The sequence below is a fragment of the Akebia trifoliata genome, chromosome 10 (assembly GCF_017979445.1).
Source record: "Akebia trifoliata isolate Shusen 1 chromosome 10, ASM1797944v1, whole genome shotgun sequence".
NCBI classification, from domain to species: domain Eukaryota; kingdom Viridiplantae; phylum Streptophyta; class Magnoliopsida; order Ranunculales; family Lardizabalaceae; genus Akebia; species Akebia trifoliata.
The window spans coordinates 2,056,168-2,083,445 of record NC_141384.1 but is presented as its reverse complement, the minus strand read 5'-3'; the positions used below and the strand labels follow the sequence as shown (position 1 = coordinate 2,083,445).

The 27,278-nt window shown below is 37.7% G+C and overlaps 2 protein-coding genes across 4 annotated transcripts; one reads left to right on the top strand and one right to left on the bottom strand.

The window, feature by feature from the left end:
• The first annotated feature begins 1,343 nt into the window (after positions 1–1,343).
• LOC147392681 (uncharacterized) lies at positions 1,344–12,793 on the top strand. Of its 3 annotated transcripts, none has more exons than XM_086455681.1 (5): positions 1,348–1,749; positions 1,850–2,417; positions 4,483–4,889; positions 11,745–11,840; positions 12,421–12,792. In XM_086455681.1, the coding sequence occupies exons 1-5, from the start codon at positions 1,619–1,621 to the stop codon at positions 12,584–12,586; spliced, it is 1,368 nt and encodes a 455-aa protein (XP_086311807.1). In that variant the 5' UTR covers positions 1,348–1,618; the 3' UTR covers positions 12,587–12,792. The 3 variants fall into 3 exon arrangements, with proteins under 3 accessions (XP_086311808.1, XP_086311807.1, XP_086311806.1); XM_086455680.1 differs by having other exon boundaries at positions 1,353–1,749; positions 12,376–12,791; XM_086455682.1 differs by lacking the exon at positions 11,745–11,840 and having other exon boundaries at positions 1,344–1,749; positions 12,376–12,793.
• Positions 12,794–19,015: 6,222 nt separating this feature from the next.
• On the bottom strand, positions 19,016–24,767 carry LOC147392680 (FAD-dependent oxidoreductase family protein). The gene is given in 10 exon segments (XM_086456726.1): positions 19,016–19,194; positions 19,197–19,489; positions 19,863–19,989; positions 20,901–21,012; positions 21,122–21,268; positions 21,368–21,419; positions 21,858–22,002; positions 22,122–22,230; positions 24,539–24,596; positions 24,690–24,767. Coding segments are annotated over 10 exon segments (1,278 nt in total). The 5' UTR covers positions 24,755–24,767; the 3' UTR covers positions 19,016–19,024.
• Positions 24,768–27,278: the final 2,511 nt, after the last annotated feature.

Here is a 27,278-nt window from a genome sequence, read left to right as displayed (position 1 = left end):
ACTTAGATAAAATCATAAAAAAAATATGAGAAAAAAGAAGAAGAGGAGAAGAAGGAAGAAGATGAGAGGAGGGGGAGAGGAAGAAGAAGAGGATGAGGAAAAGGGAGGGGAGGATGTGGTGACGGAGGCGGCGGAGGTGACGACGACGGAGGTAAGTGAGGAAGATGATGATGAGGGGAGCGTGGTGGTGGAATAGGTGAGAGAGAAGAGAAGAGAGAGAGAGAGAGAGAGAGAGAGAGAGAAGGTGGTTGGAGATGGAGCTAACGGCGATGGTGACGACGGTGACAATGATGACGACGACGACGAGGTTAGTGTAATGATGATGGTAGGGAAGAATTAGGGATGGAAAATATGAGTGGATTTTTTGTTTGAGGTGGAAAATGAATTTCCATTTTCATGTGCAATCAAACACTTGAAAATGTCATTTTTCATGAAAATTGATTTTCCACCCTATTTTCCATGTGCAATCAAACATAAAGTATAAAGTATAAAGTGAGATTTGATTTTTATCGTATGGTTTAAATCCATTGAATATTAAAGGGCTTTCAAATTCAATATTCTAAATTCCAACATTTTCTTCAACTTTTCTTCGCAAACCCAACTCACTAAAATCAAATATTTTCTTCAAAAACCCATATCACTTTTTCAAATGTACAAGATATCCATTTATTCCGATGAAAAAGAGCACTTAAAATAAAATAATGATGAATGCACGTGGTTTTGGTACACAACTGACATGGCAAGGGCATAGAACCACACATCTTTTTCATGTATATCCCGATGAAAAATATTTATGATTATGTGCTCTTGCCACACCAACCACGTGCCTTACTCTTTGAAATACCTTTAGTTACGATAGAAAAAGACGAAATCAATTTGACTTGGCAAATATATAACATGACAATGAGTATCTAGATGAGGATTTTTGTACATTTTTAACATGACAATTAAGTATCCAAATGAGGATTTTGTACATTTCCTCTCAATTTCCCATGGATTATCATAATCTAAACTCAAACATGACCTTTAGTTCCATTAAATAAGAATCAGAATTGAACCAAATTCCATTGGTACCAACCCAACCCAAATCGAATTAAAGTCGGTTTGGTTCTACATATTGTTAATATTTTATAAATTATAAGTAATATTTTTAAATGAAAAAATAAACTTAAAATTTTAGACAATCAATCACAAATCTATTCATAAAAGAACACTAATCTATGTCCTAACTCTTAAAATAATTCATAATAAGTATTATTTACATATATATTTATTTATTGCATAAGGATTCAGTTGTATACAAGTTTAATCTGAGAATCGAACCAAATTGACCAATTCTTCAATTTTGTAACATGAAATCAAATCGCAACTTATTCCAAACCGAATCAAATCATCCCAAAGCTATCGGCCTGATTCGATTCTCAGTTTCAACCAGACCAAGTTGCACCCCTACTTCTTTCAACAAAACAATTAACAACATTCCTCATCAAGTGAGGATGTTCGATGTCGATCATCACAAAAGTTTCCCGCCTTCTTCATTTTCCCGAATATATATATAGGTTAATAAATTAAAGTCTCAAATAACAGAGCAGAACCTCCCTCTCTCTCTCTCTCTCTAATGGCGTCTCAACCCTTAACAGAATACGAACGAAGGAGACTCGAGAACATAAAGCGCAACGATGGGATGATGGCTTCACTCAAGATCCATGCCAAAGCTACCGAACTCTTTACTGTAACTAAGCGTCAAAGGTCCTCTCTCTTCTCTCTCTCTCTCTCTCTAACACACTCACACATACACAGAAACGTCTTTGCTTTTCTCACATTTTCCGTTCAACTTTTTTCATGGCAGAGTGGGAACCAAAAAATTCAAAATTACTCGACCAAAGAAACCTAAATCTGAAACCCCCATCGTAATCCGACGATCCCTTCGTACCAGAGGAATATCTCCTGAATACTCCACCAAAAATAGCATCAAAGACGAACCTGTACCGTCCCTAGTTAAATTTCCCAAATTCCCTACTCAAGCAAGCCGTAATAGCAGAGAATTGATTTGTTTCCGAATGCGAGATGTGTATATCAGTAGCTCTAATGATGGAAATCTCATTGATACGATCAAGGGTATGTCGGAAAATGCTCCATTGACTTACTCGAGTAAGACCAAATTGAATGGAGATCTTGACGTAGGGTCATTGGTCTTGAAACCGGAGAATATTGCACGGGTAATGCCTGAAAGGATATCTACTGTAGAGTTCTTTCCTTCCAATGATCGGTCTGTGATTGTAGCTGGAAATAATCTTGGGAATGTTGCTTTTTGGGATGTAGAATGTGAGGACGAGGAAAATTATGGAATTTATCTGTATCACCCTCATACGGGTCCCATATCGGGGATTTCGAATCAACCATTTTCCCAATCTAAGGTATGGCATATTGGGTATCAAAGATATTGTAGATCGGTGCTTTGGTTCTCAAAATTATTGCCACAATTTGCATATATTTTACCAATTCAAAGGTTTTTAATCATTTATTTTGTGTTCCATCGTATTATATACTGCCATATTAAAAGTCTTGCTACTTGAAAAATTGAATAAATATTACAACATTACATGTTTGCAAACCTTAGGAATATTTCTTGGTCTCGGACTATCAAGTTCTAAGGTGAGGCTTGTAAGTTTAGACAAGGTTTAAAATCTTGTCTCGAGGGCAATGTTATTGTGATATTTTGAGCCATGAGTTGTTCATATGGACTTTTTAGCCTGAGTAAACCAGCTTCTTATTTTCACTTAATACTCTCCAATCGCTTGTTGAGGAAATCGAAGGATCTATTGGAGTTATGACAATACAACACAAGAAAACAGTGAAAAATGAAGACAGAGAGAGAATTTACTTGGCTCAGCTACAAAGAAGAGATTTTTTGCTCGCAGAATTTCTCGTCACAGTGCTCACAGTCCACAGACTCTCTAGCACGTGCCACGTCAAGCCCAACGAGGGTAGTATTGTAAATTGGGGATGCCATTCAATATAGGCAGGCTCATGTGGTGGATCTCTGATTCTGTGAGCAAAAAGAATTTCCCCACAAAAGGCAAGGGTAACACCCCTCTCTATCTTGGCTTAAATTCACACCAACTGAAGTCTTAAAGTCATTCTTAGAAAGCATCCTGAAAATTGATCAAGTCCAATTAGAAACTTTCCAAGACAACTAATGAAAGATACTACTTTGGGGACAATACAAACAAAGAGAGTTCAGGAAAATTATCACAACAATCTCTGCATTGGCTTGAATTCTATCATGCTTCATTGAACCGTCATCTCCAATACACGCTATGGGTGCCTCATCATCCACAAAGGACCATTTTTTGTTTTTCAAATTTCCTTTTTTCCATCTTGTTGATAGTATCTCAAAAGTATAGGTATTTGGCTGAGGCTGCCACGTGTTGCTATGTGGCATGATCTTTCGCATAGAATTCCTAAATTTCTAGTGCAAGCAAAGCCATGGAGTACATATTCAATTTTTGAAAATTATGTTTGTTTTTATATATTCAATTTGACTGATTTTGCATAAATCAAATATGTGGTGGATTCACAAGTTAGATAAGAGCTAATAATACCCATGCCAGATACAAGTGGTGAATACACAGTGGCAATTTCTTATGAGCCTCTCCAATTCAATTTTTTTTTAATTCCTTTTTTTCTTGGTAAATAAATTTGGATTGAGTATAAAAAAGTTCTTGACATATTAGATGAGCAGTTAATGACAAAAAAAATGTACTAGATAGGCAGTCAGGTATGGTTTTCGTGTTCATGACAATCATCTTTGAATGACCTATCTGATGCTTTTCTGAACACCATTAGTTCAAAATTGTTCGGGATTAGGATTCTGATTGCTTTAGGTTATTTTTATGGAAGCTCCAATATTAAACTAGTTTGGTTATTACATTTTATTTTGAGTTTTGGGACCTTCAACGAGCATTCTAGTATTTCATGATAATTTCTGCATGCTCATCCAAAGTTTGGTGCACCAGAATGATGTTCCTCCTCCGCATGGCTTGGCATTGTGACACGTTGTTGAGCACCCAAATGTCTATGTATTCTCATTCAACTTTTCTGTGGATAACTAGTTGAATATTTGTTTGATTCTCTTGTGTTTACAACATCTTCACTAACTCCATTTACATTGGAAAAATGATGACTAAATGGTGAATACCTGAGAAGGAAACACTTCAATAGAAGAACGTATGATGGGGGTAATGAATCTCTCACCAAAGTTGCTTTCTTTTCTGTGGTATCTTTCCATGCAGCTATTCTCTTTCACCCACAAACATTTCCTTTTCTTTTAATGAGAAGCCTCATGAAACCCACTAGTCTTGCATTCCATTACTTCTGTTTGGCAAGAAACTTCTTGCTTATTTGGTAATGTTATATAGGTGGACCTAATCTAGTTGTTTGGAACTAAAATGAGTGTTTGTTCCAATGCCATATATGCAGGTTTTCACAAGCTGCTTAGATGGTTTCATCCGTTTCATGGATGTTGAAAAGGAGTCATTTTATCTGCTTCATTCCTGCGATGATTCAATTTTTTCTCTTTCTCACCGGCCACATGATGTGAATTCCTTATATTTTGGTGGGGCTGACGGAGAGTTAAATGTTTTGGATGAGAGAACCAAAAGACCTTCAAACTCATGGATATTACATGAACGAAGGATCAACACCATAGATTTCAACCCACAAATCACAAACCTGATGGCTACGAGTTCCTCAGATGGGACTGCCTGCATTTGGGATTTGAGAAGTATTGATGCAAATCGACCGAAACCACTGAAGATGGTAGACCATAAAAAGGCTGTTCATTCTGCTTATTTCTCACCAAGTGGAAGTTGTCTTGCAACCACAAGGTTCGTAGTAATTGTTTTCTGTGCCTGTTTATTTTCACAGAATTGTAGGACCTCTTTCTTTCATTAATATTTTGGGATTCTTGAGTGGACTTCGAAATAAGAGTAGTTTCGGAGTCCTGATTGTTGAGTGTAGAGTTTTTCCACTCTCGGGTGCGTCATACCCCTGTCAAGCCCAGTGACCCTCTTATATTCATAATTTTCTCCTTTTTCAAAAGATTAGTCTTTTGGAGTAGTTGGTTGGTTAACATGGTATCAGAGCGCTAGGTTTATATATTCTTTCCACCTAATGGGTGAGGGGGAGTGTTGAGTGTATATTTTCCTCCACTCTCAGTTGTGTCATACCCCAGTTAAGCCCCATGATTCTCTTATATTCATAGTTCTCCCCTTCTCCGAAAGGTTGGTCTTTTGGAGTAATTGGTTTGTTAACATGGTATCAGAGTGCTAGGTTCGTATAGGTCACAGGCTCGATTCTTTCCACCCTTTTGGGTGAGGGGGAGTGTTGAGTGTATGTTTTCCTCCACTCTCGGGTGTGTCATACCCCTGTTAAACCCCGTGACCCTCTTATATTCATAATTCTCCCCTTTTCCAAAAGATCAGTCTTTTGGAGTAGTTAGTTGCTTAACACTGATCAAGGCTGAAACTAATATTTTGGTGCTGCCATTATTTGAAGGAACACATTTTAAAACACAATACCTGCCGGGGTGTAACGGCCATGTACTCTGACACCTAGAGTTTAGGTGTAGCTCGCCCCGGAGTCACCCGGGAGCCCCTATGTAATGCTATGTAAGGCTCGTTATGAAGCCATGTCAGCCCCCGTACCAGGGCATATCTGTTAGCTTAGGGTACGTGTCAGCCCCGTGCCAGGGCATCCTTGTTAGCTTAGTGGCATTTTCGTAATAAGGGAGTATGACCGGCCTCTACTTTTGATGTTCCCTTCTGGAAATCTAGTAAAGACTTAGCATACACTTTGTAGGAAGGGTGTCAGTGCTGTCCCAATCCCCGGCCTACACCCACGTTGTTGAAGCCCTTGAAGCCCAGCTCCGTGGAGGTCCCGCGTGTCATAGGATCATCAATTGCTTGTAACGCATCTATTTGCTTTATACCGCGTTACACCGTGTAATCAATATTATATCAACAAAGTTGCCTTCGGGCTTTATCTCGTGTGCCTCGTTTACTTGTTTGCTAGCTACGTGTGTGTGGTGTACGATCATTTTACAGGCTTGCAAGTGGATTTGACCCCCTTGCGCCGCACGACCCCGCTTCGAAAGAATAGGGCCGTGACAGTTGGTATCAGAGCAGCAGTTGTTTGAGCAAGGTTGGTATTCCCCCTAGCTATTCCCCGGAGATCCCATTCAGTTCACGCGAACAATGGTAAGAGGAACTACTAGTACCGCGGATCAACCCGCTCCAAACACACCAGCACCACGTACAAACAAGGAACGCATAGAGGTATTAGAGGAAAAGGTAGGTATGCTATCCGGGATAGTTGATGGTATTGCGCAATTGGATGATCGACAGAACACGCTGGAGGAAAGATCCGAGACATTCAGAGCCAGAGTGACTGACCTCGAGGAAGATACCCGAGGATCCATAGCTACATTACAGGAACAGATCACGGAGCTCACTACTAAGGTAGGCCTCCTGGTAAGAGCCGTTGGTAACGAGCGGCCTACCGGTGGTGATGCTCCTCCCTCGCGCTTGCGAGTCCCCGAGCCACGCGCCTTCAGTGGTGCACGCGATGCGAAAGAGCTCGAGAACTTCCTGTTTGATATGGAACAGTACTTCCGTGCAGCTCGACCGGATTCAGAAGAGGTAAAAGTAACAACTGCTTCTATGTATCTTGCAGGTGACGCTAAGCTATGGTGGCGAACGAAGTACACCGAGATGGAGAGTGGCCAATGCTCCATCGATACATGGGAGGACCTCAAACGGGAGCTGAAGAATCAGTTCCTACCCGAGAATGTGGAGTTCATTGCCCGCAGGAAGTTGAGGCAACTCCAACATACTGGTACCGTGCACGACTACGTCAAGCAATTTTCCGCATTGATGCTTGATATCCGTGACATGTCAGAGAAAGACAAGCTGTTCTCGTTTACAGAAGGGCTTAAGCCTTGGGTTCAGACAGAACTACAGAGGCAACGTGTGCAAGACCTCACGACTGCTATCGCCGCAGCTGAGCGGTTGACGGATTATTCTCCCGTGGATGGGAATAAGAAGAAGGTATCCAATCAGTCGAAAGGGTACTCTTCGCAGAGTGAGCGCACCCATGGGTCTTCCAAAGGTAAAAATGGAGGATCTAGGCACAGTCCAAGCAGGAGATCCCACCGGGATTCCTCCCCTTCGAAGAACACCGGTACCCAGTCCAACAATCACCGCAACAAGATTCAGTGTTACTTGTGTGGTGGTCCTCATAAGACGTTCAATTGCCCGCAGAGAAGCAAGTTGAATGCACTATTAGCTTCCCAGAGTGACCCTAGTCACGAGAGTTCAAGTGAGAAAGATGAGGATGAATCTTCTCATATGGGAGCTATGCATCTGTTGAATGCAATGAAACAGACCTCTGAGACAAAGACGATCCGTCAGCGTAAGGGTCTCATGTATGTTGATGTGGAGATTGGTGGTAAGACCACCCAGGCAATGGTTGACGGGAGCTACGCATAGCTTCATTTCCCCTGCAGAGGCGAAGCGCCTCAATATCCGGCTCGAAAAGGATTCAAGCCGTATGAAAGCTGTTAACTCCGAGGCCACTCCTATACAAGGGTCGGCCAAGTCCGTGGCCATCAAGATGGTCCATGGAAGGGTAAGCTAGATTCTTCTCGCAGTTCCACTCGATGAGTTCCGAGTTATCATTGGGATGGACTTTCTGCGACAGAACAGGGCCGTTCCGATGCCATTTGCCAACACTTTGGGCTTGCTAGGTGAAAGTCCAAGCTTCATTCCTCTCTCTACAGGTAAAGAAGAGGGAAAGATGATCTCAGCCCTTCAGCTGAAGAAAGGGTTGAAGAAAGGTGAGCAAACGTTTCTTGCTACCTTGCGAGTTGAACCTGATGATCAGGACCATAGTTCAACTCCCCCATTGGTTAAACAGGTTTTGACTGAATTTGATGATGTTATGCCGGAAGAGCTTCCGAAGACCCTACCGCCACGTAGGCCGATTGATCATCAAATCGAACTAGTACCTGGTACCAAGCCTCCTGCAAAGGGGCCATACAGGATGAGTCCTCCGGAACTAGCTGAGCTACGCAAGCAACTTGATGGACTTCTGGAGTCTGGATTTATCAGACCTTCGAAGGCACCTTATGGGGCGCCTGTTTTATTCCAGAAGAAGCACGATGGGTCATTGCGACTTTGTGTAGACTACCGAGCGCTGAACAAGGTTACCGTCAAGAATAAGTATCCGATTCCACTGATTGCCGATTTGTTTGATCAACTTGGGGCAGCCAAGTACTTTTCCAAGTTGGATTTGAGATCAGGGTACTATCAAGTACGGGTTGCAGATGGAGATGAGCCGAAAACTACCTGTTCTACCAGGTATGGTGCTTATGAGTTCTTAGTCATGGCCCTTCGGCCTTACGAACGCACCTGCGACATTCTGCACCTTGATGAACGACCTCTTCAGACCATACCTCGACAAGTTTGTTGTGGTATATCTCGATGACATTGTGGTATACAGTTCTACCTTAGAAGAGCACGTTCAACATTTACGCAAGGTATTTCCAAGTGCTTCGCGACAATCAGTTGTATGTTAAGCTAGAGAAGTGTTCATTCGCCCAAGAGCAGATTATGTTTCTTGGCCATGTTGTGGGTAATGGACAGATCCGGATGGACATGGAGAAAGTGCGAGCTATTGATGAATGGAAAACCCCTTCTACTGTCACAGAACTCAGGTCATTCCTCGGTCTTGTGAACTATTATAGACGTTTCGTCCAAGGTTATTCCAAAAGAGCCGCACCTCTCACAGACCTGTTGAAGAAAGATCACACTTGGTCCTGGTCGGACAAGTGTAATGAGGCGTTTGAAGACCTCAAGCTTGCTGTTATGCAAGACCCAGTCTTAGCTCTACCCGACATCACCAAGCCGTTTGAAGTTCAGACAGATGCATCTGACTTTGCTATTGGAGGAGTGTTGTTACAGGATGGGCATCCGCTTGCTTATGAAAGTCGGAAGCTCAATGATGCTGAGAGACGCTATACCGCACAGGAGAAAGAGTTGTTAGCCGTCGTCCACTGTTTGAGAGTTTGGAGACATTATTTGTTAGGATCACAGGTTCATGTGAAGACTGATAATGTGGCTGTGAGCCATTTCCTGACTCAGAAGAAGTTGACACCGAAACAGGCTCGTTGGCAAGAATTCCTCGCAGAGTTTGACTTGGCCTTGGATTACAAGCCAGGAAAGAACAATAACGTGGCCGATGCCTTGAGTCGCAAAGCAGAGCTAGCAGCACTTCAGCGACAAGTTTCTCAAGTTACCAGCACTTTACAGCAGAGAATTCAGAATGGTTTGAACAGTGATCCCCAGGCGAAGGCCATATTGGATATGGTGCAGAAGGGGAAAGCACGCCGTTTCTGGCTTCGGGATGGGTTGTTATATACCACCAAGAGCCGCATGTTTGTTCCACGTGCGGACGGGCTAAGACGAGAACTGATGAGGGAGTGTCACGACACTCCATGGGCTGGCCATCCGGGCTGGCGCCGCACATTAGCTCTCTTGGAGCGAGGATACTACTGGCCGAACATCCGTGATGATGTGTTAGACTATGTGAGGACCTGCCTCATTTGCCAGCAAGACAAGATCGAGCGCGACAAACCTATCGGGCTGCTGGAACCGCTTCCAGTCCCCCAAAGGCCTTGGGAAAGTGTTTCTATGGACTTTGTCACAGGTTTGCCGAAGGTTGCAGAGTATGGGTCCATCCTTGTGGTTGTGGACCGTTTCTCCAAATATGCTACATTTATACCGACCTCGACATATTGCTCAGCAGAAGAAACAGCGCACTTGTTCCTCAAGCATGTCATCAAGTATTGGGGTGTGCCCAAGAACATTGTCAGTGACAGAGATTCAAGATTTACGGGAGATTCTGGACCGAATTGTTCAGATTACTTGGGTCTCAGCTTGACTTTTCGACCAGTGGACATCCACAAACAGATGGGCAGACTGAAAGATTTAATGCCATGTTGGAGGAATATCTTAGGCATTTTGTCACTGCCAACCAAAAGGATTGGGCGAATCTACTTGATGTCGCACAGTTCTGTTTCAACCTTCAGAAGAGCTCTTCCTCCAACAAGAGTCCTTTTGAACTTATTACTGGCCAACAACCTTTAACTCCTCATACTATTGTTTCAGGATATCAGGGACAGTGTCCAAGGGCGTACAAGTTTGCTAAGTTTTGGCAGGACAACAATGAAATTGCCAGATCTTACCTTGAAAAAGCGTCAAAGCGGATGAAGAAATGGGCTGATGAACATCGTCGACCAGATCGTTTCAAAGTTGGTGACTTAGTTCTACTCAAGACAGATCAGTTGAGAAGGTTCAACCGAGTACAGCGAGCACACAGGGGTCTACTACAGCGTTATGAAGGTCCAATGCTCATCCTCTCTCGAGTCGGCAAGGTCTCCTACAAGCTGAAGTTACCGCACTGGTTACGCAACATCCACCCTGTCTTCCATGCCAGCTGTCTCAAGCCATTCCATGCAGATCCAGCAGATCCAGCACGCAGCATTCCAACACGTTCACCTTCTCGTTCAACAATCCAGCCGGAACGTGTTGTCGACCAAGTTCTCGCCGAGCGTCAAGTCAGCAGCAGTTCAAGCAAGCAGCAGCACATGGAGTACTTTGTCACTTGGAAGAACTTGCCAGAATGTGAAGCCACCTGGGAAAGAGCAGAGAACCTACAACCATTCAAGCAGAAGATTGAAGAGTTTGTCAGGGACAATGCGACGAGGACGTCTGCAGAATAGGTGGGGGAGACTGTAACGGCCATGTACTCTGACACCTAGAGTTTAGGTGTAGCTCGCCCCGGAGTCACCCGGGAGCCCCTATGTAATGCTATGTAAGGCTCGTTATGAAGCCATGTCAGCCCCCGTACCAGGGCATATCTGTTAGCTTAGGGTACGTGTCAGCCCCGTGCCAGGGCATCCTTGTTAGCTTAGTGGCATTTTCGTAATAAGGGAGTATGACCGGCCTCTACTTTTGATGTTCCCTTCTGGAAATCTAGTAAAGACTTAGCATACACTTTGTAGGAAGGGTGTCAGTGCTGTCCCAATCCCCGGCCTACACCCACGTTGTTGAAGCCCTTGAAGCCCAGCTCCGTGGAGGTCCCGCGTGTCATAGGATCATCAATTGCTTGTAACGCATCTATTTGCTTTATAACCGCGTTACACCGTGTAATCAATATTATATCAACAAAGTTGCCTTCGGGCTTTATCTCGTGTTGCCTCGTTTACTTGTTTGCTAGCTACGTGTGTGTGGTGTACGATCATTTTACAGGCTTGCAAGTGGATTTGACCCCCTTGCGCCGCACGACCCCGCTTCGAAAGAATAGGGCCGTGACACGGGGGCTCGATGGGGCATCAAGTCTCAGTTTAATCAAAACTTAGTCGACTACTAAAGTACTCAATTGAGGTCTGTCCATATGTTGCAAAGTACTAAAAGCAATCACAGTAAATTAATACTCTTTAAACATGATTAGGGTGATGGCAGGGTGACTTCTTAAGTTCAGCTGACTTGAACAGCGGCCACTTTACCCATTAAATATTTAAAAATAAGAGCAAAGATTTCCAGATTCCTACTTTCTTGTATTTCCCTTGGTTATAGGTAACAATAGTCACTGATCTTCTCTGTTTCAATATCTTGATGTAGTACTGACAACCAAATTGGATTACTGAATGGAGTTGATTTCACAGACCTATCCATGATTTACCTTTATGATCAGATTGGATGGCTTTCTTATTGCAGGTATGATTTTGTTTTGGATAAAACGTTAATAATTGATAGTGGAAACAATATGCTTGATGTTCTTTAGTAAAATTTTACAAGGACCCTCAATCTGACATTGCTTCTTATGTGAATTCTGAATGGCCCTTCTGCAATTTCATGAAATACTCACACCTTGTTATCCATGATCTACGATGTAACCAATGTTTGTTTCACCTGTATTTTCTAAGTTAAAGAAACAAAATAAAAGTTTTTTTCATGGAAAGACTTCCAACCACCTCATCCCTTGATGCAATTTCAGGACTTATCTTCAGTGGATAGGAGTCCTTTTCCTGAGCTAGGATCCTAGGACTAGAAAATGATCTTTTGGATAAAAGCATGCCTTGATTATACTACACTATAAAGAAGTAGGCCCCATTAGGGGGCCGAAGCCGAACAACCCGTTTTATTCTTCATTATTGTTGTTTTCAATATAACAGTCGTTATAATGTTCTTATTCCAATGCAATTTTAGCTTTAGAAAATAACGACCACTATTTTTCTCTTCCAAGCAACAGAGCTATATGGGGTTGGGATGATTCTCATGTCTTCATTGGTAATAGGGGAAGGGGAGTGGATGTCATCTCTGCTATTAACAGAGAAAAGGTGAAGTTACAAAGCCCACTCTTATCTGCAATTCCAAGCCGACTTGCTGCTCATCCGTACAGAGTTGGGACACTAGCTGGAGCCACAGGCTGGGGAAAGGTTTATATATGGACATCAAAGTAAATATGAGATATGCTGTTTTACAACTGCTAAATATGTTTGTTTTGTATTCCGAGCTAATAAGCTTCAGATAGTTTCCTGTAAATTTTGCAGAACTATACGAAATTCAATTTGACACTTGAAGTATTTTTTTGATTGGTGATTTCAAGGTGTATATTGGTCTAGAGTTTGTATTGATTTTTATATAACCAAAGTTGTTCCAATATTTATAATTTGCTCTGTAAGCCACACCATCTCCGAATATGCTGACGATGAATGTAAAAGTGCCCTCGATCTGTTAGTGTGGATCCGTTTTTTTATTTTATAGAGTCACCACCTAATTTTATGGTTTAGGAATAAAAAAAATGACTCTAAACGGATAAAAAATATTAAACTACAAATAGATTTTGGCTATGGGGATTAGGTTACGAAATTGGAAGGTATTAGGCATCAATTTCATTCGGCGAAAGTCGGTCTCTATTCCTTTTAAATATTTACATTGTAAAACCGGCACAAATTCATAATAAGAATAAAATAAAAAATTACTTTTTCTTTGCTTGAGTGATTACGACGGTCGGTTCTCTCAGAAGATGGGCGATAAGCGTTCCTTATGTGAATCTTTTCTTTTTATCTTTATTTTTAGATCTGCTTCCGATCTTCGATATGAGACTTTCTAATTTTATATTTAAATGTTTTTAGGATTTTTGGTTTCAAGATGAGACTTTCTTATTTTAGATTTAGATGTTTTTAGGGTTTTTTGGTGTTTTTTAGGTTGAAAATTAAGGTTTGGGGGGTTAAGTATTGACTTGAGATTCCAGATTTAGAGTTTTGAGAAGGTTTTGGAGAGTTTTTTATCTTGATTTTTTAAGATTTCTCTTGAACTACGAAATTAGATCGAGGCTCATTTTTAAAGAGTTTTGTTGATAAGATTAGGATTTGATTAGGTTTTATAGAGATAAGATCTATCTCTAATTAATATGTTAAATGGTTTAGATAAGATTTTAATTAGTTTTTAATTAGGTTTTATTTTTTGACTTAATGAGAATTTTAAAATTTTGGAGAACCTCCCAAATGAAGGATTTTTTTATTAAATATTAGGTGGGTCCCACTTGAATAAATGAGTCGTTACTTGAAATTTGGTTTATGGGTTTTATTAATTGAATTTATTTGTTAAAATTTTTTAATTTGATTTATTAAGATTTCACTTTACGTTAATTAATATTTTAATTATTAATTTTCGATCTTTGAATTTTATGGTTGAAAAAATTACCGTTTTACCCTCAAAGAGGACTTTTGAGTTTGGGATGTCTTTTTTTGATGTTTTGAAATATTTCATAATCAATTTTTTGAAAGTAATTAAATGAGAATATTGATTTGTGTCACTTATGGGTTTTTTATATGAAATGATCGTGGATCCTATGAGGGATATTTTGGTGATTTTATCAAATTTTTTGAAAATTGACGAAACAGTTTATTTGGTTTTAGTTTATTGCTTTATGTGTTTGAAAGAGTTTTACTAAGCGTAACGTAGCCTTTAAGGATGTTTCGGTATTAATGGTATTTTGATAATTTGATTATATTTTGATAATTTTTCTCATAAAACTTATTTTTTTCTCAAAATGATGATTTATATGTTTTGAGTTATATTTTCCTAGCGTAATATAGTTTATAAAGTTTATTTGCATGAAATATCTCATTTGAGCTTGAGAAACAAATAAAAAACTTTAGAATATTCATCAATCATTGGGAACAGTAACAATCAAGTTAACAAATTGGTTAATTAGACAATTGCAAAAATGAGGTGTCTACAGAATGATATTATTTTCTTACTTTAAGGAGAAAACTAGTTTTAACTAGCTGGAAAATGAGCTTTATTAGGGTTTATGATGGGATTGGTGTTTTTTTTTTTTTTTTTTTCTTCTTAGTTTCTTAAAGAATAATGCTGAAGTGACCTCAAGTTGGAACCTCATATCGCACTTCATGACATGAAAGTGAATAGTAACCATAGATGCTTTTACACTTGTATCTTGATGAAATGCATCTATGGTTCCTATTCACTTTCACGTCATGAAGTACGATATGAGGTTCCAACTTGATGTCACTCCAGCACGACTCCTCCTTAAATGATTTATTTTGTTCTATGAGATTTGTTTTAGGTACTTCTCAAATGTTTATATGGATTCGTGGTAAGACGAGTAAGATAAAATTAGAAATGAATGCATTCAAGTAAATATTTAGAGAGATTTATCGGACAGACTTATATGTTACAATTTTATTACAAAAACTCCTTTACTTTATCAAATTTCTTACTTTTAGAATCAAGCTAGCATGACTAACTTAGCAAGATATCAAATCTTACTAATTAGCAATCCAACACCACAACCTTCTAGATTTCATTAAAAAAAATTCAGATTCAAAAGAAAAAAAAATCTTTTGACCTTGATCATAGGTGTTGAAAATGGGTGGCTAGTGAACTCTCAAATTTAAATGTAAAATTCAATAGTGAAAACTAACTTTTTTTCCTTCAAAGTTCTTAGAATTGTATCCTTTATAACCTTGTGGCATCAAATCATGTTTTTAGATGCCACAAATTGATACGGTTCAAATCCACTCCAAGGTATGTTATGTAACATGGATCTCCACTCCAATATTTGTTGGGTAATAAACTTGATAAAGCTTATCCAGGTAAAGTGAGGTTTGGTGGGTAACAAATTTCATAAAGTAAGGTTCTCTTGGAGTTGTCAAAACTCCAAGGGAGTTTTTGTAATAAAAATGTAACAACTAAGTCTGTGAGGTAAATCTCTCAAATATTTAACAGTGTGTTCAGATGGAGGGAAATGGAGAGAAAAGAAAAGGAAAAAAAGAGTTTCTCTCCATTTCTTTGTTTGGAATATCAAGGGAGGAGAGAAGAAAAATAATGGAGAGAAAAAGAGTTTTTATAAAAGAGCCAATAGAATATTAATTTAAAATTTTAGAAATGTTGAAACCAAGTGAGAAGAGAAGAAAAATAATGGAGAGAAAAAGAGTTGTTATAAAAGAGCCAAAAGAAAATTAATTTAAAATTTTAGATATGTTGAAACCATATGTATGGTGCATTGGGATTTTCTCTTGCAATGAGTAAACATCTTGGATTTTGAGATAAACTAATCTCCTAATACATTTATTTTGAGGTCAAGTTCAAAAATGAATTGAGGTAGAAACACTTGGCAAACGTTTGTTAGTGTCATATCTTCCCTCAGAAATAATTTAATAATATTAATAATTAATTATAATAAAAATTATTAAACAAAAACTCACTTGAGAAATTATGTTTTATTATTTTTCTCTTCAAAAACTTTCATAATTTATGATTTACAGAATCTTAATTTTCTGAAAACCCACTTGTGAGGATTCTTCAAAAGAAAAAGAAAAAACCTGATTTTTTTTTCTTCCTCACTAAAGTCCCACTTGAAGGTTTTTAAATCTTTTAAAAAGTCCCAAATCAAATCTTCAACTTTTCTTCCTAACTTCTCTATTTCAATCTCATAACCCAACTCACCAAAATCATTAAAAATCAAATATTTTCTTTGACAACCCATTTCACTTTTTCACACATACTGAGAGAGATCCATTTGTTCTATAAAAAAAAAAAATCCAAGATCATGTAACAGATGAAGCCCATTTTCCAAAGCAAGCGCACTTGAAATACCCTTGTTGAGAGAGACGAATTCGGTTTGATATGGCAAATATATGACATGGGAATGAGAATCTAGATGAGGATTTTTAATCTAACGGCTAATACACTTGTTCATATATCTCTAGGGGTGTCAATGGGTCGGGGGTCTGATTCCAAAATAAATGAAATCAGAATCGAAATCACCAAAAACACGTGTATCCATCAGGTCCGATTCTCAAAAATCAAATGAGAACAAAAGTATTTTAAATCATTATATAATTTTTTTTTCTCTTCAAAAACTTTTATCTACAAAATTATTAACTTATTAATAATTTGTTATACTAAAGACATAAGTTAGTGCTTTTTTCAAAAATAAATATTTATATTATTTAAAAATAATAAATTTTTAGAAGAGATAGCTCATTTTAAGGTCCAATCGGTTATTTATATGAACATTGAAGATTTTTATATAAAATGCATTAATTTTGAAATAAAAGAATACCTTAAATCATCAATAATATACAAAGAAATGACAAAAATAAATCGGTTTTTGGTACCCGTGGATAAAACCCAACGGTTTCAGTACCCATCGGTTTGGTTTCATTTTAGACCTAGTTCTAATTGGTTCCAATAAAAAGGGAATCGGGGGTTTTCGATTTCGATTAAATGGATACCCATTGACACTCCTATATTTCTCTCCCATGAATAGCATGGGAGAGCCGGACTCTTAATTAAAATACTTATCCTAATCTAAACCTGTGTCACCGAATTCACAGTTAAGGAACCAAACCATGAACCCGTTTGTGGTTTGTGGTACGGTTCGTTAAAAGCAATGCACCAAGTGTCCATCCCCTAATTTTCAAACTAATGTCATGTCCATCTTATATTCATTATTCTCCCCTTTCCCAAAAATTGGTCTTTTGGAGTAATTGGTTGGTTAACACTGAACAAGGCTGAAACTAATATTTTGGTGCCGCCATTATTTGAAGGAACACATTTTAAAGCACAAAACCCGACCGAGGCTCAATAGGGAATCAAGTCTGAGTTTAATCAAAACTTAGTCGACTACTAAAGTACTCGATCGAGTTCTGTCCATATGTTCTTTAGTAAAATTTGGCGAGGACCCTCTATCTGACATTCCTGCTTATGTGAATTCTGAATGGCCCTTCTGCAATTTCATGAAATACTCACACCTTGTTATCCATGATCTAAAGATGTAACCAATGTTTGTTTCACCTGTCTTTTCTATGTTAAAGAAATACAACAAAATTTTTACACATCTCAAGGCTCAACCACCTCATTTCGAGATCCATCGTCACAGCTAGGATTAGGACTAGAAAAAATAATCTTTGGATCAAAGCATGCCCTGATTACACTACACTATAAAGAAGTAGGCCCCCCCATTAGGAGGCCTAAGCCAAACAACCTAACGCGTGTAGGAGGGGCTTTGGTGCTGGTGCATTATGGCTTTTCAGCCATTTTTTTTTTTTTTCTAGTTTAGTGAGTCATGTTGAGTGTATATTTTCCTCTACTCTTGGGTATGTCATACCCCAGTTAAACCCCGTGACCCTCTTATATTCGTGCAGTTCTCCCCCTCTCTGGAGTAGTTGGTTGGTTAACAAGTCAGGGCTTACACTTGTACTTCCTTCTGGTCAAGCTTCACGTACTCTCTTTTAATGATACAAACCCATAACTTAATACACTTGGCGTTGTGAACATCTCTTTTGCTTTTCAAAAAATAATAATATATTACTCATTTTACTATTTATTTATTTTTGTTGTTTTCAATATAACAGCTATTATAATGTTCAATTTTTTTTTCTCTTATAGGCCATTATAATATTCTTATTCCAATGTTATTTTAGCTTATGACTCTAAATTTAAATATCGGTTATTTTAATGGCCCTAGTAAATAACAGCCACACTATTTTTCTCTTCCATGCATGAATAGAGCTACATGGGGTTGGGATGATTCTCATATCTTCGTTGCTAATTTGGGAAAGGGAGTGGATGTCATCTCTACCATTAACAAAGAAACGGTAATGTTACAAAGCCCGATCATATCTGCAAATCCAGGCCGACTTATTACTCATCCATACAGAGTTGAGACACTAGCAGGAGCCACGGCCAGGGGACAGATTTATATATGGACATCAAAGTAAATGTGAGATATGCTGTTATACAACCGGGAAATATGTTTGTTTTGTATTCTGAAGTGTTTTCCAGGTTTATGTTGGTCTAGAGTTTGTATTGTTTTTTGTTTAGGGTAACTGAAGTTTCTGTATTATAATTTGCTTGGTGAGCTACACCATGTCTGATTAAGCTGATTGTTCGTCTGGGATGAATGGTATTATTTTCTTGCTTTCAAATTAAAACTAGTTTTAACTAGAAGGTTGAAAGACTAAATTTTATTGCAAAGATACCATCGATAGATGCCCACATGATTTGTTTAGGAGAATATTCCAAAAATGTGGTGGACCCATGTGACTGGTGATTTTCTACTGGTGCATTGTGGCAGCTAAAGCATGTTTGAAAGGAAAGAGTTTGATTTAAACAAATTTTCTCATTGATGTGTTCATCAGTCAAAGAAGATGAAGAGCTGAATTATGTTACATCCTTACCTGGAAATCAATTCCCTTGTTAGAGGAACATACAAATATTTTTAAAGAAAATGGAAAGCTAATTTCACTTGAAAATGGTTCACTGACCTCATGTAGACAAGGCATTGATTATAGCAGTTATAGTGATTCAGAAACACAGCCATAAAACAGATAAGAGAACAAAAGGTTTTTTTAAAATTTTTTTTTTTATAATGATGAACATTTAATCTTCCTCCATGAGGTTAGTTCAAGAGGGAGTATATCTTCGTTACAAGAAAGCACAGCTTGAGACATCAGTTTTCCTAGCCAACCATGATAGAGCAGACCCCTTGCACCAAGCCCTCCAAGTAACCAATACTTACATCTGTGGTTCCCACGATGGCATCATCCACGCAACCCAAAAGCGGAATCGATCCAAGAGGTGTTAATGGTGGTATGGCTCTCATGCCTGCTCTTGCTTCAGTGAAAACCCAATTCCTTATACTTGGGTAAACAGCAGATGCCTTTGGTAGAAGCTCCTCAATAGCCATTGAAGCTTCCTCTGAAGAGACATGAGGGGAATAGTTTTTTGGTCTCCATTCCCATGTTGAGCCCATAACCAAGTTACGAGGACCCTGGATGGCGAGCCATGCATTGGAGAGGATGGAGGGGCTATGCTCCCCATATTCATCTCTGAATCCGACAATTCTCAAAATTAGTACCCCAAAAAAACATGATCAAAATAGAGAGATGTTATTGGCACCCCAACTTTTACTTATCACATCCCATTCTTAAATCATGTATCATACCCTAATTGAAGATTGAAACACACCATTCAAACATTACAAAAGTTTGGTTCAAGTTATTACTGCAAGATTACCTTGCTTTATAACACTTACAAACAACTTTGGCAAGAGAGAGATTCTATTGGCATCCCAAGTTTTACTTCTCAACCTAAGACAATTTTGTTTTGTTTTTTTAATTGGGGTGTAGTAAGTAAAAGTTGGTGTGTCAATAGCAGCTCCCTAAAAAAACAAGACATGGAAAAAAAAAGGGTAAATTTTACCCTATGTCATTGGGTAACTGTAGGTGAGCAACAACACCTCTGCATGTCCTCAAAGGGAGCTTCCCGGAAAGCTCGGGAAGCAAGTCTGCTTTTGCACCTAGACAAATTACCACTGCATCATATTCGCCTGTTTATTGCAGTTCCACTCAAGCCTCAGTAACTCATAGAGGAAAACAAAATATTATAAGCTCAATCATGTTATGACCATTGTGAAGACTAATCTATGAATTGTTTGACAGGCGACTAAACTACTAATTGATTACATGACATTGTCTTCCTTCGGCCCCCCACCCACCCACACACAAAAAAAAAGAAAGAAAAAGAAGGATAGTTTCAATTAAAGAAGAAAAAGATCACTTAATAATTACCAGAGATTCCACTAATCCTGTTCAATGATTATTCTGGACCAGTTATTGTTATGAGATGCTAATCATCTATCAAATTTATGCCCAAACATATGTATTAATCAATACTTCTTATTTGGACGAAGAATGCAATAAAACTGAATCATCCCCAATTAAGCCATTGTTGGATTAGATTAAATTCTAAATTACTGTAAAGAAAGGTTGAAGCATCCACACAATGACTAGCTACCACCTACAATGGTAAACAGCCTTATGTTGTGGCCCAAGCCAGGCCCTCTCTGAGAGGCCAAGCAGTCAGCTAGTCAATCTTTCAAATAGGCAGTGTGTAGGCCATGGTTTCCAATCTCGGTTTGATGCCTCGTCTCGTCCATGGACGAGATCTAATTGTCTCGGATGAGGTAAGCCATTTAGATATGGCATCTCGGTATCGTCCATGAAGGAGATAGACAGATGTGGCATCTCACATCTGCAGAATCTCGCTAGATAAACAAGTTGACTCGGACAATATTTTGAAAATCTTGTCCCAGTCAACTGGGATTTTGTATATTTTAATGAAAATAATTAATTTTTTATTATAATTTAAACATTTATTATTAAAATAAAATATGATTTTATGATAAAATACTCGTTACATCTAAAAGATGAAACTGAAAATAATAGTATGGAATACAACCTGCTAGTTCGAGGAGTGAATTAACAGATTTCTTGTGGAAGGATATTTCTTTCCCTCCATACCCCGATGCAGCCAACTCTTTAACAAGGTTTTTGCAAGCTAAAAAGAGTGCCTACAAATAAATTCAAGATTATAAAGGATTTTTCAAAAATATAAACAACAAGATCCTAAGCAGAAAAATATGAACAAATGAAAGAGTTAACAGGTTCCTTTATTAATACCTGAAGATAGCGTTGTGGATGGATATTAACAGCTTGAGGCATATAAATAGCAGAGTTGAAAGGAACACATAAATTGGGTACAAGATTTTGTGCGCCATCCTTATCTATGGATTCTATTCTGCATTTCTCGAGACAGTTCTGAGCATTCTAATCAAAGGAAGTGATGGATAAACAATATCATTATGAACTCAAATTTCTAATAAAAAAGCCATCCCACTCTATATACAGAAGTTAGGGGGGTGTTACCTCTTTCAATACATCCACATTTTTCATGTTCGTTGCTGGCCTCAAGATGCCCCTAAGGTACACCATCATTTTGAAGTTAAGTTAAGAATCAAGATTGGGAGACATAACGGAAGATACATTTACCCAATAGATCTCAACAAAGAAAATGATATCACACTGATACTTGGATACCTTCAGAGATAAATAGTAAGGTTATGATAAATCAAGTATGTTTAGAAACCTTACCACAATATACCAATTTAACTATCTTAATATTTGCAAAGCCAATTTCTTTAAACAGACATTTTTTTAGCAAGGGAGCGAGAATCACTTTCAGAGTCTGACTAAGAAAGACCCTTTACACTCAAAGCTTGATATGCAAGCCAGAAGTCATTTTTTCTACAGTTGTTACTAATTAATACTAAGCCGATATACACAAAACTTCATAAAGATGAATGGATACTCCTGTCAACAAAAGCATTAGAAAGATGGAAAAGAAAAGAGAGGAAACCTTCTCCAAACCATTAATTCATCAATATCATGACGTAAATCTTGAGGTAGACTGTGTATCTCCCTAGAACCTATGGCAGTCTCAGCAATGTTTAACATCTTTAAAAACTCTTTCCAGCAATCCCCACCCCTCCAGAGAAGTTTAGCTGCCAAAAATACAACTAATTAGCCCAATAGAATCTTAAACAGAAGCATATTGCCTAGAAACAGAAAAATTAAGTTTCCACCCTTGCGTACCCTAAATTAGAAAAAAGAGATGAGGAACCTTTAGGGGAATAAGGATGAACAAGTCCTCCAGAAACCCCCGACGCACCACCCCCAACACCAATCTCATCATATAAGTCAATGCATAAACGTGATTCCTTTGAAGCATGCTGTGAAAACAAGATCAAACCAATCAATTGCAGCCATAGCTTTTCTTTTTCTTTTTTGATAGGTAAGTTGGACTTGAACCCAGAGAGCCTCAAAGTTGTATTGCAATTTGTCAACCAGCTGACCCATTTGTCAACCAGCTGAACTATGGGTCCAAGCCCAATTGAAGGCATTGTTGACTAGTGAATCTGGTTGCTAAAAACAACATTAAAGATTTTAAGGAACGGATTGTCTACCAACAGTCCATGCTACTCTGCTCATGTAGAGATTTAAACATGCACATGTGATCATCAATCCTAACTGTCCAAATGGTTAGCTACTAAGGTCAACCTATTTATTAGCAACAGACCAAAATTCAAACCATTCTGAATATCAACTAATATTGGACTGTTCAATGTTGATTTTGGATAGTTTCTCATATGTTTGCTGATCAAGTCTCTTCACCTAAATTGTAATAATTTTGGATTTGGGCTGATGAAAGGGTTTGCCCAAGAAGCTTGTTGGGTGATCTTGATTAATGACCAAGTGCGCCAAATGAAAGAAATCCTCATGAGTGAAGAGAGGGCTTGGAATGCCAATTTAGGTGACAAAGTCTCAGCCTCTTCTAGGTCACCATTCATTTTCCTTTTTTCAGGCAAGCAAGAGTAGTGATTAAGGGTCAGTAATTAGTAGGTGAAGGCCGGTTTTGAACTCAAGTCGTGGTGGTATCCACATAGACTTTAACCAACTTAGCAAGTTGGCACCTTCGACCTTCTAGGTTATCATTCACTTCTCTCTTTCGTTCCAATATTTACTTTCAAAATACTTAATTTCAAAGAGTAACTCACTCGACACTATCCGTGGCTTTAAGCCTTAGAATAAGCTCTCATTTCTCTTAGCAATGATCAACTGTTTTTTTTTAATTAAGGTCATCTTTCTATAAAAATCCATGATTATCCACTTCTAAGCAATTCTCATTCTCTATAAAAATCCACAAACATGTAACAACTCATGATCTCAGCCTCATAACCAACCATTAAGTCTTCTGCTTTTGACACTAACATTCTTCCTTCCTATATCTACCTTTTATGATAGGTAAAATCCAAGATGAAAAAAAATTAACCTCAAATGAAGACCTAATCAAATCCATGGGAGCCGAATCATTGTTCTTCCTAGATCAAGAATGCAAAAGAAGTTGTATTGATAAAATTCGGCTGAGTCAGCCAGCCAGGTTTTTGTATTCTTTGATTAAAAATAAATAATTTTTTAAAATTTAAATATTTACTATCTAAATGAAAAGAGGATCTTGTGATTAAGCATATTCTAATCTACCTTATTTTATTAAAAAAAATTATAATTATTTGAATATAAATATATATTAACAAAGGGGAATGCTAACATCCAAGACCTCATGGGGACATTAGCATTGTCCACCACATTTTTTTTTTCAATAATACCCATCCCCTTGTTTTTTAGTGAAAAAGACAAGTGTATGTTAATCTTTTACATAATAAATACATTTATTATGCCCCTAATAAATGCATTTATTATGTTCACATTGATTGACTAAGGATTTACTTCAAAAAGGCATTTAAATCAAATGACTAAAATACTCTTAGCATTTATTATGTAAAAGACCAACATACTCTTGTCTTTTTCACTAAAAGAAAAAATGAGGAGGGGTATTATTAGAAAGTGAATTTGATGGACAATGCCAACGTCCCCATGAGGTCTTGGACGTTAACATTCCCCATACCAAATATTGTAAACCAAGTTAAATGATTTATCTCTCTGAGACATCTCATCTCCATGGTAGGCCAGATGAGAGAAAAAATACGAAGTTTTAAAACCATGCCTCCTCACATCCTTTGATAAAATTCAACTTTCACAAAAGCAACCAACCAAATCATTTCAATTGACATTCATTTACTTCATCAACTTTTTTTCTGGGATTCTCTTAATTTCCTCGGCACAATTATTTATGATTATCTTTACCCATCTTACCATCCATCCATCGAGAGTCTGACTTTGAAGCGGGCATGCCATTTCAAAATTTTGAAGAAACCCTCTTCGTTACAAGACAAGACATGTGGTGTTTTGAATTTATTTCACGCCCCTACATTTCCGCCAAAATATGGAATACTTCCTTGAAATCCAATGGAGAGGGTTTCTTCGAAATTTTGAAGCAGCCCGCAAAGTTTTTTCCTCATCCATCTCAAGATTTTTATCTCGATTATAGTAATTTAATTCGAAATTTCAGATATTATATTTCTAAAAGAGTTAAAATTAAAAATAATTTGATAAAAAAAAAAGATTTTAAAGGAGAGAGACCTGTAGTAGATGCCAAGACACAGATAATCCAGCAAAGCCAGCTCCAAGAACAGCATATCTGACACAACCACAGATTAAAGATACAGGTTTACAAACATTCATGAATAATAAATGAAGAAGAAATACAGAAAAATTGAAGAATGAAGAAAACCTGATAGGTGATTGTGAGAGGGAAGAGGAGGAGGAGGAGCGAAGAGAACACGAAGGGCCAGCCATTAATGAATAATTTCTGTTGAGTGGGCATGGAAAAATCCTAGGGTTAGGGTTTCGGATGGTGGACCAAAGTCCAGTGCCGAGCGCGGGAACCATGACTTTTGAGATAATGTTCTCTCTCTTACGAGTTACGAGTGTATGAAATGGTTTTAAGAACCGGAACTTTGGGATCGGATCGGTACTCATCGAGTCCGATTTATCTCGAACGACCTGATTGGACTCGGGCGACTCGAACTGGTATACACACATTTTGGCATTATCAATGGAACAAAAAAAAGTGTATCTATTTCAAAAATAATAAAATTTTTGTTGTTGCTATAATCTAGATTCTAGAGTAATAAACCATGTAAGAGCATCTCCCATGAAGATGTTAAAATCTACATGTTAAAGGTGTCACGTAGGTACTTATTCATGATTTTAAAATTCGAATTTTGCATCTCGTCTCATCTAGGCCTGATATCGAGTCATCTCGAATGAGTTTTTTGATATGTTTAAGATGTTTCGTTCAAAAAAATAAAAAAATTGAACGTGAGGTATTAAATCTTGATAAAAAAAAGTGACTTGTGCATTTGTATCATTCATCCCTGATACCAAGTTAACTCGGACAATACGTCTCGGTCTCGAAAGAGTTTTGAAACCATGCCCTTATCACATGTTGGCCTCTCTTTAACAAGTTAAAAAACTCAAGTTGATGTGATTAGTCTAATAGCAAATCACAATTAACACACATTAGCATCTAACACACTTAACACATACCTTATAGCATGTTCATTGGAGTGGTTACTTTGACTAAAGTTAGTGGGTCTGTCAAGACAGACCCACTAACAAGTTCCTTTTGCATGCTCTAAGGCTTAGATCATGTCTCAGGAAGTTGGGGTCTTGAGTTCGAATCCCACCTTAAGACCACCCCCTTTGGGATTTATTCTAGAACTAACTGGTGGGTGTGTGGTTGGGGGGAGGGGACTACACATGACCCAAGGTTAAGTCAGGTGTTTGGTTTCAATATTAAAAAAATATATATGAAGTAATAATAATAAAATATGTATTTTGTATTACTTTTAAATATTTGAAATCTTAAAATAATTTGTATATACAAGGAAAAAAAATATAGAGACTAATTTAAACTGGTTAATTAAGCCAATTTTTCGAAGAAAAAAAAAAAAAACCGATTTTCTTATCAGACAAGTCAATGATTCACACTCATACAGTGGCATTCAAATCTATTTCAACTCGAGTTTAAAGCCTTGTCATACATACATACATAAATTGGGAAAATACACGTGTCGTGTATTTGTTATTACACATTTGATTAACTGTCAAGAGAATTTTAAATGATAAAATACTATTTATTAGAATTTTTTTTTTAAATCTCAAATGCATTAAAGAATCTGTCTACAAGTACTTTTGTGATTAAAAACGGTATTTAAGATAAATTTGGTACAATGCTCTCTCATATTTATTGTCCACATCCAATTCAAGTGAGAAAAGTTTAAAGCCTCACCATTTTGAAAATTCTAAAACGGTAGATTTTTCTTTTACTTGAAGTATGATCTGGTGAATATTTGACATACCTCTTGTTTTCAACCAATACACTTTGACTATGTTCTTCTCTTATAGACTAATGGAAAATGATCTATATGCCCTAATCTTCAAAACTCTTGATATTTCTTCAAAAATATTCCTTGTACGGAATTCCATTATCTTCCATTTTTCTCAAAAATCCAATTTTGCTCTTAAGATTTCCTTTTTTATTTATTTATATATATAGCTAAACTTGATCTTTAAGGTTTGAAGGTTGGAAGTTTCAGATTGAAGTCTATGGTAAACAATTTTATCCCAAGAGGTTAAAGAGGACCAATTTGGGGGAAAAAATGAAGGATTTGCAGCTACCAATTGAAGATGAGGGCATTTAGGTCATTTTCCATAAAACTATTAGACAAGTCTGGGGTCAAAGGAGGTATGTCCTCAGTTTAAAATTCTGAGGTATCTTGATTATTCACCAAAACGTGGAAGGGAATATATAATTCACCATTTTCTTTTCTTCTTTAAATTTATATAAATTCCCTAAAAAATTGCTTTAAAAACGAGAAATATTTTATGGGTAAAAAACCCAGATTGATTTGAAGTGAAAATAAGATCAGTTTGTTAAGCACATTAAATATCAACCAAGGAAAACCATTTTGGATGGAGATGCACATAAGGTTTAAAATCTTATCTTGAAGCAGTGTTACAAGTCAGGAAAAAAAAACCCAGATTGACCTCAAACAATCCAATACATCTCAAGAAAATTCAGAAAAATTTAATGTCTTATGTGTCATCCAATGCATTCTGGGATGCCAAATTTTTTGAAAGAAAATCATACAAATATGTCTAGAATGTAGAACATGTTTAGATATACAAATCTGTTTTAAAAGTTCGGGATGAAGAAATGAGGAGTGAAAAGGAGATTTCGGATGAAACCCATCCTAGCTCAGGAGTGTCGTAGACATTTATTATGTGCCACTAATTTAACACAAAAACTATGATG